The sequence below is a fragment of the Colletotrichum acutatum genome (genome assembly GCF_030867785.1).
Source record: "Colletotrichum acutatum strain CBS 112980 chromosome Unknown BDZ83scaffold_105, whole genome shotgun sequence".
Classification (NCBI taxonomy): domain Eukaryota; kingdom Fungi; phylum Ascomycota; class Sordariomycetes; order Glomerellales; family Glomerellaceae; genus Colletotrichum; species Colletotrichum acutatum.
In genome coordinates, this window is record NW_026849099.1 from 41,615 (window position 1) to 53,434 (window position 11,820).

The 11,820-nt window shown below is 53.4% G+C and overlaps 4 protein-coding genes across 4 annotated transcripts; 2 read left to right on the forward strand and 2 right to left on the reverse strand.

Moving 5' to 3' along the window:
- Positions 1-2,630: 2,630 nt before the first annotated feature.
- BDZ83DRAFT_22610 (topoisomerase II-associated protein PAT1) lies at positions 2,631-5,643 on the forward strand. The gene is made up of 3 exons (XM_060501769.1): positions 2,631-2,796; positions 2,914-5,244; positions 5,296-5,643. The coding sequence occupies exons 2-3, from the start codon at positions 2,963-2,965 to the stop codon at positions 5,582-5,584; spliced, it is 2,571 nt and encodes an 856-aa protein (XP_060361019.1). The 5' UTR covers positions 2,631-2,796; positions 2,914-2,962; the 3' UTR covers positions 5,585-5,643.
- A 296-nt stretch (positions 5,644-5,939) lies between these two features.
- Positions 5,940-7,534, reverse strand: BDZ83DRAFT_633386 (Sin-like protein conserved region-domain-containing protein). Its single transcript, XM_060509033.1, has 2 exons — positions 6,834-7,534; positions 5,940-6,748 (listed from the first exon to the last, which is right to left on the reverse strand). Exons 1-2 carry the CDS (start codon positions 7,336-7,338, stop codon positions 6,045-6,047), a joined length of 1,209 nt encoding a protein of 402 aa, XP_060361020.1. The 5' UTR covers positions 7,339-7,534; the 3' UTR covers positions 5,940-6,044.
- A 904-nt stretch (positions 7,535-8,438) lies between these two features.
- BDZ83DRAFT_586375 (uncharacterized protein) lies at positions 8,439-9,674 on the forward strand (the record flags this gene model as incomplete). The annotated part of the gene is made up of 1 exon (XM_060505939.1): positions 8,439-9,674. The coding sequence occupies one exon, from the start codon at positions 8,439-8,441 to the stop codon at positions 9,672-9,674; it is 1,236 nt and encodes a 411-aa protein (XP_060361021.1).
- Positions 9,675-10,982: 1,308 nt separating this feature from the next.
- Positions 10,983-11,380, reverse strand: BDZ83DRAFT_733715 (uncharacterized protein; the record flags this gene model as incomplete). The annotated part of the gene is made up of 2 exons (XM_060512923.1): positions 10,983-11,288; positions 11,350-11,380. Coding segments are annotated over 2 exons (199 nt in total), but the record flags the coding sequence as incomplete, so codon positions are not given.
- Positions 11,381-11,820: the final 440 nt, after the last annotated feature.

The following is an 11,820-nucleotide window of genomic DNA, read 5'->3' on the forward strand; positions in this document are numbered from 1 at the left end:
GGGCTGCCGCGTACCCGTTCCCAGCTCTTGGGCATCCTTTCTCCATATGATCGGGGACAGGGAACGTGGCCACTGTCAGAATCTGCTGCAGCGGCCTCCCGTCAGCCCTGGGACTCAGGTCCGTACAGACCAGGGGTGAGAGGGTGAGCTTTGCCTTCCATTTGGAAGCTGCAACCCCATTTGGCACTGGCTGAGTGACGGGACCCAATGGACGGGAAATCTCTGCGTACCATCCAAGTTCACCCTGCCATCCAGCAATGGTATCCGTAGACTTAGGGACGCTACCACGTAAAGTCCGTAGTCTCAGCAGGTACTCCTTCCACACATGGTTGATCTCCCAGAAAAGAAAATCTTCATGTCTGAAACTGACTGTCATCCCTTCTGCCCTGCGTTCCAGAGCTTCTCAACCCCCTGTGCTTTCTTCTGCGATGGACATGTACACATTTCCATTTTGATTGCCCCTGGCAGATCTAGTTGCCTCGTGTATATTAGCCCAGCGTGCAGATACGCTGAGCTCTATGCCTGGACATGTTTTATTTATTTCAGAATTCCACACAACGATGGACCTACTAATACCGTACGAGTCGCGATTCTTGTGGCAGTCCAGGAGAAAAGTACTTCATCCCCAATAGTGTCGGATCGTGGAATTCTCACCCGGCCCTTGGCGACTTTCTCAGCATCGAATCAATGGAGCACATTTCGATAACGCCAAATTGGCTCTCCTGCTAGGCTCGTGTGGCTTCCCGTGCCCTTTAGCTGCTTGCCGCTCGTATCCCGTCCGGTGCCGTGCAACTGTGATCGCCGTGCTTTTTGCCCCTCCCAAGCTCGTGCCGAGAGCTCAGTTCAAGTGCTGCAACCGAGTCTTTCGTCTGCAAACAACAACCTTGCAACACCGTATCCCGTTGTCAGCATGTGCTCGCGTTCGGCTTTGCTCTTGCATATGAAAACATTCGACCAAAGAAGTCCATGCGACTGTTCTTCTTCAAGAGATGTACCATCATCCCAAAAGGCACATGATACACCGTTGGGGGCGGACTGTCCGAAAGATCAGAACACCACAACGCAGGGCACAGAGCGCTTTGCTGGTCGTGCTCTCATGCCCGCAGCGTCAAATCTGTAACCAGGTGCCTTATTTGGTACATTGAGCATTCCGAAGAGACAGCCAGCCACCATGTTCGACCGTCTATTCTAGTCGAGTTGATTCGGAGTCACTAAACGGGATGAACCTGTCAAAATGTCGCTTCCTTGTGCTTGCTTGGTAGGCTTGCCGCCCATATGAGCCCGACTGGGCGGTAGATTCCTATCTGGTGTCACAAGTGCCCTACGCTCCAACTGGCTTTGACCGATCTCATTTAGCGATGTGCTCAACTGTGAGAAGAGAGCTTGGAATATGCGCGTAACCAACGGACTTCTTATCAATGTCTGATGGCTGAGTCAAGGGAGTCGATTAAACAGCATAGCTAGGTAGTAAGAAGTCGATACAACAGTTGAGGCCTTCAGTGATATTGGTTATTGTCGTGAGCCTCTGTGCTTCACAACTGAAGTAGTCAAAATTATTATTTGAGCTCCTGCTCTGTTGCTAACAGTTAGTAAATGTTCTTCGGACATCGGACAACATATAGATAGAATGCCGATTGGACTGAGCTATCCGATTCCCTCAAGATGTGTTGAGGACAGCCTTACAATGCAAACAGCCTATAAACGCTGACCTCTCAGTTGTCGAGATGAATCCAGCTCAATTTTATCTACAATATCAAGATGTTGACATCATCATGAGTGAAACAAGGTGAACTGTCAGTATAAAACAGATGACTGCTGTTCACAGGATGCCTCAAGGCAGCTTCCTGAACACGGCTGGAGATATATTCAGTTTTCAGTTTAATTCAAGAGATATTGACAGCAACCATCAATGTACGGCGGATTGTGCATTCTCCCAAATTCAAGCTCCCTACACAGTTGGACAAATCTAGACAGACCACAGAATAAACCCGGCCCAGACAAGTGTGATTGCATCACCTAGAAAGCAGGGTGCAGTTGATGATGGGTGTCACCCATCCAGATCCCTGGCTAGGACCCCTCTATCCACATTCGGCGAGCAAATACAGGCCACGATGACGAGAGGGGCTATCCCCAGGCCATCCCCAAGCAGCCGGCGTATGACTAACCCTTCACGTGACTCGAGTCCTCCCAGCTCAGCTGTTCAAGCTTGCTCATTGGCTCGGAGTGAGCCATGTAGTGGGGTCCCAAGGCTCTCGAGCCTCAATTCCTCCCCACGGATGCGAATGGTGCATCACCACTTTGGCCATCGCAACCCAACCTCAGCGACGCGACTCTTTTTGCTTCCCTTCACGCCCAGAATCTCACCTGGCGCATTGTGTTCAACCTTGTGCTCTGGTGAATACCTTGTCTCTGGATGTCAATTCACTGAGCAGACCCGGCCAAAGCACCCCTGTTTATGCCTTGTCGCTTTGCTCTCAGTTTTGGAATTTGTCTTTGACGACATCATGATAGTTTTGCGAGCTGCTACACCTAAATTCACAGATCTCTCGTTCTCTTAGTGGTAAGTCGCGCAAACTCTCTTGTCTTTCCGATCTTGATTTCGAGCTGCTGGGCGCCTCTTGTCACGAACTCTGCCCCTACAATCTCTACAGCGGCAGCTGCGGCCACTGCCTGAACTCGTGAAGGCGAGCGAGATGCCGGGCAGCTTCCTTGCCACACCACTGTAGCCACGATGATCCTACGAAGCGGGAGGGACCACCCACTCTTTCCTTTCTTGAGCTTCTCAGGCCAATCATGGTCTCTAGCCTTCTTCTTCCTTCCGTCAACCTACCTTACTATCTCCAACATCTCTCCCTCAGCATCTATTTGCCTCACTTCGTCAGAGACCCAACTCCGATGCTGACCACGACCTAGTATACAGCTATTTCTCTTATTTAAAACGAAGACGGACTAGTTGTTCAACATGTCTTTTTTCGGCTTCGACCCTACACGCCCTGCTGGCCATAACACGGCGGCCCCAGGCTTCTCTCAGACCCACGATCCTTTCGCCGGCCTTTCTCGCGGCGATGCCGAGGACGACGACGCTGTCGAGTTCGACGATACGTATGACGGACTAGGCGATCAACTCGAGGAGAGCGGCGATGCTTTCAACGACGACACGTTCGGAGGTGGTGGCCCGACTACCATCTCGAATGCCCCTGTCGGAAAGGACTTCGACTTTTTTGGCCAAACGGCAAAGGTGTCTGACGCCATCGAAGAGGAGCAGGTCCGCTACAGCCGTCAAGTTCCTGCCGCAAAGCCCGCTCCCGCCCCTGCGCCCGTTCAGCAGCATTACCAGCAAGCCCAACCTCCGCAGCAATACTATTATCCCCAAAGCCAGCAGGCCCCCAGACCTGTTCGCACCGGCTACGAGAAGTACAAGGATGCGGAACCCATTCCCGACCTACACGTCGACGCGTCGCTTTGGGGCATGCCTTCCAAGAAGACTGCTATCCCAGAGCCTTCCCCGAAGCCGCAGGCTGTACCGTCCGCCAGCAGGAAGGTCATGAGTCTGGAAGAGGTGGAGAAGGCAATGCGGGAGCAAGCCACCCAACGAACCCCTCAGCCAGCTTTCTCGGAATCTGCGCCGCCCCCTCAGGGCTACCCAGGACCTGAGTACGGCTACGGACGGCCCGAACCTGCCCAACAGCAGTCCTTCCATGGTGTTGAACATCATCAACAGCGTGGTGGCCAGCCTCAACAGCATCCTAGCCATGGACATCCCGTACAGATTCTGCAGAGACCTCAGTCCATTACGTCCAAGCCGACCCCGCCCGTTCAAGGAACTCCCAGCCCGCTCGCTCAACCTCCTCACTCCCAAGCTCCGCCTCCGCAGCCGACTCAGATTCTTCAGAACCCGAACCGACTCTCAGGTGATGCCGCACGGCTTGGCGCTCATGGTCCTCAAGCTCATCACCAGGCCCATGGACACCAAGGACACCGTTCGCAAGGATCCATGGGACGTGTTCCGTCCGCCAATCAGCAGCAGCAGCAACAGCAGCAGCACCTTGCACACTTGTCAGAGGACGAGAAGGCTGCCTACCTTGACCAAGAAACTAAACGTGCTAAGCGCAATCACAAAATTTGGCTCCTGTCTAAGGATAACGGCCTTATGACACCTCAAGACAAGAATTTCGTTACCCGCATCCAGCTGCAGCAACTGGTCTCGGCCACTGGCAACCCTATTGACAACACCAACGATGATTCGTTGACTGAGGATTTCTACTACCAGGTTCTTAGCCAGATTCGTGGCGGCCAGCGTCAGAACCCCAACCAGCCGTTGAACAACTTTGCTCAAACCTATCTCTTCCAAACCGGCAGCCGCCAGGGCAACATGAGAAGACAAGGACGGGCAGCAGAGAACCATGTTCAGCGAATGGAGCAGCAAGTTCAACGTGCTGTTGAGGCCGCCAAGAACAAGCCCAAGAACCCTCAGTTGGTCATCGCTGGCAGTCTCGGAAAGATCTCCTTCAGCAACGCGAAGACACCCAAGCCCCTCCTCAACATCAAGCGAACTGACAGCAGTGGAGATGCCAACCGTCCTGGTAACGGCAAGCGTCATGGCGAGTCGAACAGCCTGGATCGCAAGGCTATCCTGCGAAACATTGAGAAGGTCTATAACACCATTATGAAGATGGAAGACCACGCCCGCTTCATCCCCCCTCCGCCCACAAATGGAAACGACGAAGAGTTCCATGCTAAGCACCAGGAGTGGCTGGAGACGGCTCAGGCCTACAATGCCCAGCTCTGGAACGATCTCAAGGTCCATGAGCCCATTGGCGCCACCACCCTCCACCCCTTCATTGCATTCCTGTCTTTCCCCAAGGGCAAGAAGGCAATTCCCCGCGTGTTCCGCCACATCAGCTTCGAACAGCGCACCACGATCCTGACCATGATCATCATTCACCTGGATCAGCTTGATGTGGTTTATGGAGCTCAGACCACTGACGGCGAAGTCAGTCTCAATGCTGCTATGCGTGAGAGCATTGAGCTTTTCTCGGCAGCCGTCATGCCGAGCCTGTTTGCTTACTTCAACGAGACGGAATTGGACATTGTGACGGGCGTTCTTGGTCTTATTAGCACCAAGTTGAACATCGATCTCATTGCCAAGACTCGGGTTGGATGCTCAATGCTGACTCTCATTCTGAGCCGAGCCGAGCTTCTGAAACAAGGTGGCGGAGGTAGCCCTCAGCTGTGGGCTGAGTGGTAAGTTAAGCAACATCTAGTCAGCACTCACATGTACTAACAATCCCTCAGGGAACAAACCTTTAACATGTTCTTCAACAAACTTGAGCCTACCCTCCACCACATCTTCCCCGGCAGCGTCAATACCGGAGAAGACGTTGTGGTTTGGCAGCTTCTCGCTGCGGTTGGTGTCAGTGCCAACCCTGAGCAGCAGCAACGCTTGGTCCTTGCTGTCAAGGACCGCGTCCTCGACACCGTCGCGCACGCAAAGACGCTTCCGGGCGCCATGGCATCTACTCGGTTGGCCACTGTCAACCTCTTCATGCACTCCATTGGTTTGGATGTCGAATTGCTTCAGTAAGGGAATGTATGAGAGGAAGAGAACCTGCAATCGCGGCGCTCATTCCGTCACTCGCGGTTTTGAGACGTATTACAATTGACTGAAGAAACGCGTCGGGATGCTTGGGATATAAAGGGTCTTATGACGCATAGCCCGTGATTTTTTGAGGGCTTTGGGGCCGCTGCTGAGCTGTAGTACTGGGACTGCAGTTTGATTGAGGTTTCAACATGCGACGATGGCCTGTCCCATGGCAATATGCACAAACATATCTTGTGTACAATACGCACACGACTCTATGAGATGGCGCCGCCATATGAGTATCAGGGGTGGGTCGAGACCAGTCTTGCTAGTTAGAGCAAAAGAAAATCTGCATTTGAAGTTTAAAGCAAAATCTCATCTTTTCTGAGTGATCCCTTATCTATAACACCGTAACGCCTGAGCTATGCAAATCGAACCCTCTGTCGGGTAGACTGGCTGTCCATTATGTGAGATCCATGCTCGAGGACGCTTGCGCAGGCGCAGGCGCAGCTCTTGCTTTGCCTCCACGCCGTGCGCCCACAGCACCCCGGGCCTTAGGCTTCACCTTGCGCGCCTGTTCTTGAGCAGCGGCAGCCGCCGCCGCCTCGGCTTCCAGTTCCGCCTTTGTCGGCATCTTTGGCTTCTTGATACCGCTGACAGCCTCCAAGAGTTCGTCGTCGCCCCATTTGGTCTCCAACCTCGCAACCTTGTCAGCCAGATCCATTACGGGCTTCTCCTCCTCGGCCCCGTCAATGGCGGCCTTCTTCTTCTTTTCCTCGTCCTCTTCGTCGGCGATGGGTGCGGGCTTCTCTCCAGGAGCGCGCATGATGAGACTCTCCTGGTAAATCTCCCAGGCCGCCTCGTTGTCCTCGTCCGTGTACTTGAGCTTGCGCCAGTTCTCCATCTGGACGGAGCGGAGGCGGTCGGCCATGGTTTCGCTCTTTGCGGTGGCACCGTCCTGGGTCGTCTTGATGGTCATGTGGATCGCGCGCGCGGCGGCCGATTGGGGGCCCGCGCCGCCTGCTCCCCCGGGCCCGGCTGCTGCCGCGGCGGATTCCTTGGCCGCTGCGGCGGAGGCGTTGCGCTCTTGTTGGGCTACGGCGTCGACGTGGTGGAGTTGGGGGCGGAGGTGGACGAGGTTCGTCACGGGGGTGAGGTGGAGGTCCTCTGAACATGGGCAATTATGGTCAGTAAACCGAGGAAAAACGGAGACGGCTGTGAAAGGAAGGCAAAGGGGGAGGTGAGGACTCACTTCCTTGGAAGACGCCAATCATGTACTGAACCTCCTTATGGTCAGGACATTGACCGCCGAGCGTCTGCGTGCGGAGGACCTTATCCTGGCGCACCGCCTCGGGCCACTCGAGGTACAAGTCGTCCTCCAAATCGACGTCGCCGCGTCTCTTCTGCCTAGGCGGCGGCGCGCCGACGCCGAAGCCGCCAGACAGGCCGTGTGTGCCGCCGTTCTTGGACTCGAGACTGGCCTTGAGCTGGCGGCCCCACTTCATGCCCTTCTCCTTGTCGTAGGACTGGGTGTAGTCGAGGGGCACGTCGACCTCGACCATGCCGGAGCGGCCCTTGAGGCGCATCTCGGTCGGGGCGGTGGTGCGCGGGTCGGTGCGGTTGGGCTGCTGGAGGACCCAGAGCTTGCGGCCCTGCGGGAGGGAGGGGTTGAAGAAGACGTCGTAGGAGGCGACAACGGGGTCTGGGTCGAAGGAATCGTCGACCGCGGGCTCCATTGTTGCTGTTGGGGCGGTCATTGTGGTGGTTGTTGGTCAATTCGTGACTCTTGGTCGCCCGAGGTTTTGTGGTTTGCGGTTTGAGGTCGGGAAATTTTTGGATTGCGCCAGTGAGTCTACCTTACCCCACGGCGGGATGGACGTCAGTGCTTATCGATAAGAGTGCTGGAGCTCACCCTTGTCCGAGGTGGGGGACGACTTCCTCATAGCTCCTTTGACTACACCCTCGTTTCCTCGAAGAAACACAAGTTGACCTAGGGCACATTGAGATCATTATTTTCTTTGCCAGTGTTTCTTTCAATGTAACACAGTACATGAATTTCACCAACGTAGCGAAGTGCGTCAACCCTCCCATAGAGGGAATGCATTTTGCCTGGGATGAACTTGGCCAGAGAACCATAGCTTGATTCCACCAGTATGACTCCGCGGCCAACAACACCAAAAGAGAGCAGCCGTTACATCGCCTTCATATTGGGTCTATAACCAACGCTGCAGACCGAAACTCTCCAGAATGTCGTAAGGCAGTCTCATCACTACAGGATCATCTGCCGCATAAGTAGCCTGAAGGATCTCTCTAGTTCCTACTCCCCAGCATGACACCTTGTGCTTCCAGCGTTGGATATCCAAAGCTGTACGTCAGTCGCATTGGCTGTGGATAACAGGTTCATACCCGTATCATCCGGTGCATTGGCTTGTGACTTCATGGCAAGCACACCCTTGCTTTGCTGTCGAAAGTGTAGTGCTCATCTGCTGTGGCGAGGTTGGTTCGAGGCGACTAGACATAACGTGCCGGCCTTAGGATAGAAACGCAGTTCATGCAGTCTACTTCCCATGGGTTGAGCCTTGCAAGCGAATCAATGGGAGAAATTCTGAGTTTTGTTTGACGGATAGCTCACGATCCTTGGACAACTGGCAACGCTATGTCACCATCTAAGCTGGTTCGGGCTAACATCAAAGTAGCGCTGATGAGAGACACTAGCAACCACGTGAAGTCTTACACGCAACCCAGCTTCATTCTTTCTCATCTACCTTAAGACGCGAGCACAGCACATGAATAGCAAGTTGTAGACATGAGACCAGAAATCATCATGATCTTGCATGGAAGCCATCGATAGCCTCAGATGGCGGCCGAAGTACCAAACTCACTGAACTGGGTGTCTTTCGTGACGGGCATTCTCTCCTTCGCCCTCACAACTCTCAACTTGATAGCCCTCTACGGCAATTTTGTTGCCACGATAAGATCGGCTCCTAACGAAATACGAGATTCGCTAGGAAACCTTCGACAACAACTCTGCGAAGAGCGACAAGCCCTACGACACCAGTCTCGAGAAATCCGCGCAAAGACGAAGCTGCGCCAGCGCATCTTCAACCTGAGCGACAGGCACGCCAGCCACGAAGCCCGCTCGGCGTTCTCCTACGCGGAACAGACGCTGCCGCTGCACTACCTCACGCTCCGCGATCTCTGGCGCACCTTCAAAGAGCTCGAGCGGCCGTTTCTCATCGCGAGCGGGTACCGCGCCGAGGCCATTCACAACGGTGCGTCGTGGGGCGAGGCGGATCTCGACGAGAAGGTCCGGGTCGATTTCGAGAAGCACGGGGAGCAAGGGAGTTTCGCGGACTGGAGTGCAATTTACAAGTGTGACTTTGCGCATCGGTTTATTTGGTGGCAGATCAAGGATGATGTGAAGAAGCTTGGGGACGAGGTTATGCGGGTCATGGCGAGGCGGACGGAGAGGGAGGTGACTTATACGCGCATGATGGTGAAGCAGATCTTTCAGGGCGACGGGCCGGCGCAGATTGTTGACGTACGTCCTCCAAGACGGCCTCCTGGTGGAGGGGGAGGCGGCGGTGGAGGAGCCAGGAGGCGTATGGGTTGGGGATCTGGGCCTGTGAGGCGGAGTCCGATCCCGATGAGACGAAGTCCTCCTCCTGTCAGGAGAATTCCTATGCCCATCCCTGTGAGGACACCACATCACGATCGATACAAGAAACACAACGAAAGAAGTTCGAGTTCGTCCTCCTCCTCCTCCAGCACAAGCAGCAACAGAGACAATCAGACGACAAGGCGGGGCATGGATGTACCAAGACGCAGTAGTCCGGTAATAAGCGAGCACAGACACAGTCACCCAAAGAGCGATGCCGCTACTATCGGGAAGCATCAGCATCGCCCTGATCATCAGTCACAGGCGGGGAGTAATCGATGGGAGCAGTTTCGCGGCAGGCCTACGCGGCAATATGATCTTAGGGAGTACTTTGAAGGTCGGGGGCGGGATCATTCGAGGATCATAGAGGTTATTCCTGAAAGCGAGGTTGACTACTTTTCACCTCGATCGCGACACAAGCATGACGGGAAATGAAATAATATGTTCAATGACTTGGAGTTGTGAATGAATCAGAGTCGCTGTTCTTGACTTTATTCCACAGACTGGACAAGCTATCGTCAATTGAGCCGTGGGTATAATCAGACTATAGGATTCAAGAGATCAAGGCCAACGGAGTAGTTCGATGTACGGTAAATCCCAAGGTGGACAGTTAAGGATATAAACGCTACGGGCTAACCGGCCGATGTTTCTTGGTCTTTGCAGAGGAATATTACGTGGTGGATATATTGATATGCATACTGCCTAACTTTTGCCATATCTCGCCATCTTCTCATTGCCGCCAAGATCTCTTGAGCATCCATTGTGGCAATACAACTTTTTGATCACGCTCAGAACCAGCCGCCTCACTTCCACACGTTTCAGAGCTCAGCATCTGCTTACTGGCCAATTGGGGGCTGGAAGAGGAGTCCTGAATGTCCAAAAAACTCTTCCGAATGTCTTCGGCTCGCGCCAAGAGGCTGCATTTTCTTTCCGAGGGCAAGGCTTCGACTTCGTGTGACTGAATCCACAGCGCAATTTCGGAAGAGGTCATTATCGCAAGATCGACCACGTTAGCTGGAAGCTGAGTTCTTGATCTGAGATACGCCCTCTTGGCGGAATCCAAGGTCTTCTAGGAGCGGGACTGATCCCTTGGCACATGAATGCGCCTTCGGCTGCATTTGCTGCAGTGCTTCGACATGGCTAGGTAAGCGCCTGATGATACTTCAAATAGGAGCTCATCGTCCAGGCGACCAGTCGATGCATCCCTACACTCCCCGCAGACGATGGGAATAGTCTCTGAATCGCCTTTCGAGATATCCACATGCCTCCAGAACTTTTCATGAAGTTGAAGTCCAAGTCTTCCCATTTTGCTATTTTTGGAGCTCTTCGCGTACGACCTCGGACCGTTTATCAGCTGGTCCAGGGGGTCACAGATGTTGAGCCCAGCCCAAGGATAAGGCTGAACTTCACATTCTGGGGGCAGCCTCAAAGCTAGCTCGCTCGGCGGCAGGGTCCGGAAGACAAGGGCAGCGTACTCTTCGAGAATATTCAAGAAGAGTTGTTGTCGATCTCTCTCAAACTCGGTGGTGGGTTGCCTTGGTAGCTGTGCGAACTTGAGCCAGATATCATGCGTTCCCTTCAGAACCCAAAAGGTAACGTGACTGGAGGGCAACTTTTCATGATCCCCAATGTTTCGCTCAGCTTTAAGCCTCTGCCGGAACTGGAGCCTCTCTCGGGTGTGTTCTCTGATGCGTCTTTCGAGGAGCTGTGACTGGCCAGCGTATACACCGGCAGTACCATTCTGGTTGCAGATGACATGAAGATGAACTGCCCAAGGACACGAGCCGTCGGCTGTATATTCGTACGTTCTCGCCTGAAGCAGAGATTCCAGATCGAGTCTGTCAATCTGCAGCATGGCAAGAATTTCAGGGTTGATAGCCTCTAATATCTTAGATTGAAGACGGCCTGAGCCTCCCGAGTCTCGGACAAAAACGTCGCCTCTTCGAGATTCTTTAAGTGTTGAAATCTTGAAGGCTCTTGAAGACCATTGATGATGTGATCGAGGATTCGCAGGTAGCCAGGCGATTTACCGACCTTGGCTGCAGATGACTATCATGTAGAGTCAGATATCTAGATGGAGTATGTGATTACTGTGATCATGTCAACTTACGGATGATGATGTGTGTGCCCTTTGCGTCCACCTTCGTGGAGGGCGGTGATCCACAGTGTTCTTCGACAAGGTACTACTAGACCTGTCTGCCCAAACACGCAAGTATTTGTACCTGACACGTCGTGTGATTGGCCTCCTCAACACAGAGAGTACCGTCACCCAACATATCGATGGGTGTAGGAGTTGATTTGGGATAGCGGCAAGCCCATGTTGCAGCATATGGGGCTATTGCAGTCATGAAACTATCAATATTTGGAGAAAGTCCCCTACGAATATAGAGTCAAGGCCCAAGGGCGATTATTGAAGACTGAATAGACAACATAAGTCTGTATCGTGATGATCAAACTGTGGCACCCGACTTTAAGACCTCTCAATCTTTCTATTTCAAATCCGGCGGGTTGCCCTTCACTTCTGATTTTAGTTATTACATACGAGTTGCAGGCTGAAGGAGAATGAACGCGCTGGAAAGCC

What these genes read in the sequence shown, in the direction of transcription:
- BDZ83DRAFT_22610 (XM_060501769.1), top strand. Translation starts at nt 2,963, where the DNA reads ATGTCTTTTTTCGGCTTCGACCCTACACGCCCTGCTGGCCATAACACG. An exon ending in CCTCAGCTGTGGGCTGAGTG is followed by an intron (nt 5,245 to 5,295) that starts GTAAGTTAAGCA and finishes ACAATCCCTCAG; the next exon opens with GGAACAAACCTTTAACATGT.
- BDZ83DRAFT_633386 (XM_060509033.1), bottom strand. Translation starts at nt 7,338, where the DNA reads ATGACCGCCCCAACAGCAACAATGGAGCCCGCGGTCGACGATTCCTTC. An exon ending in GATTGGCGTCTTCCAAGGAA is followed by an intron (nt 6,749 to 6,833) that starts GTGAGTCCTCAC and finishes GCCCATGTTCAG; the next exon opens with AGGACCTCCACCTCACCCCC.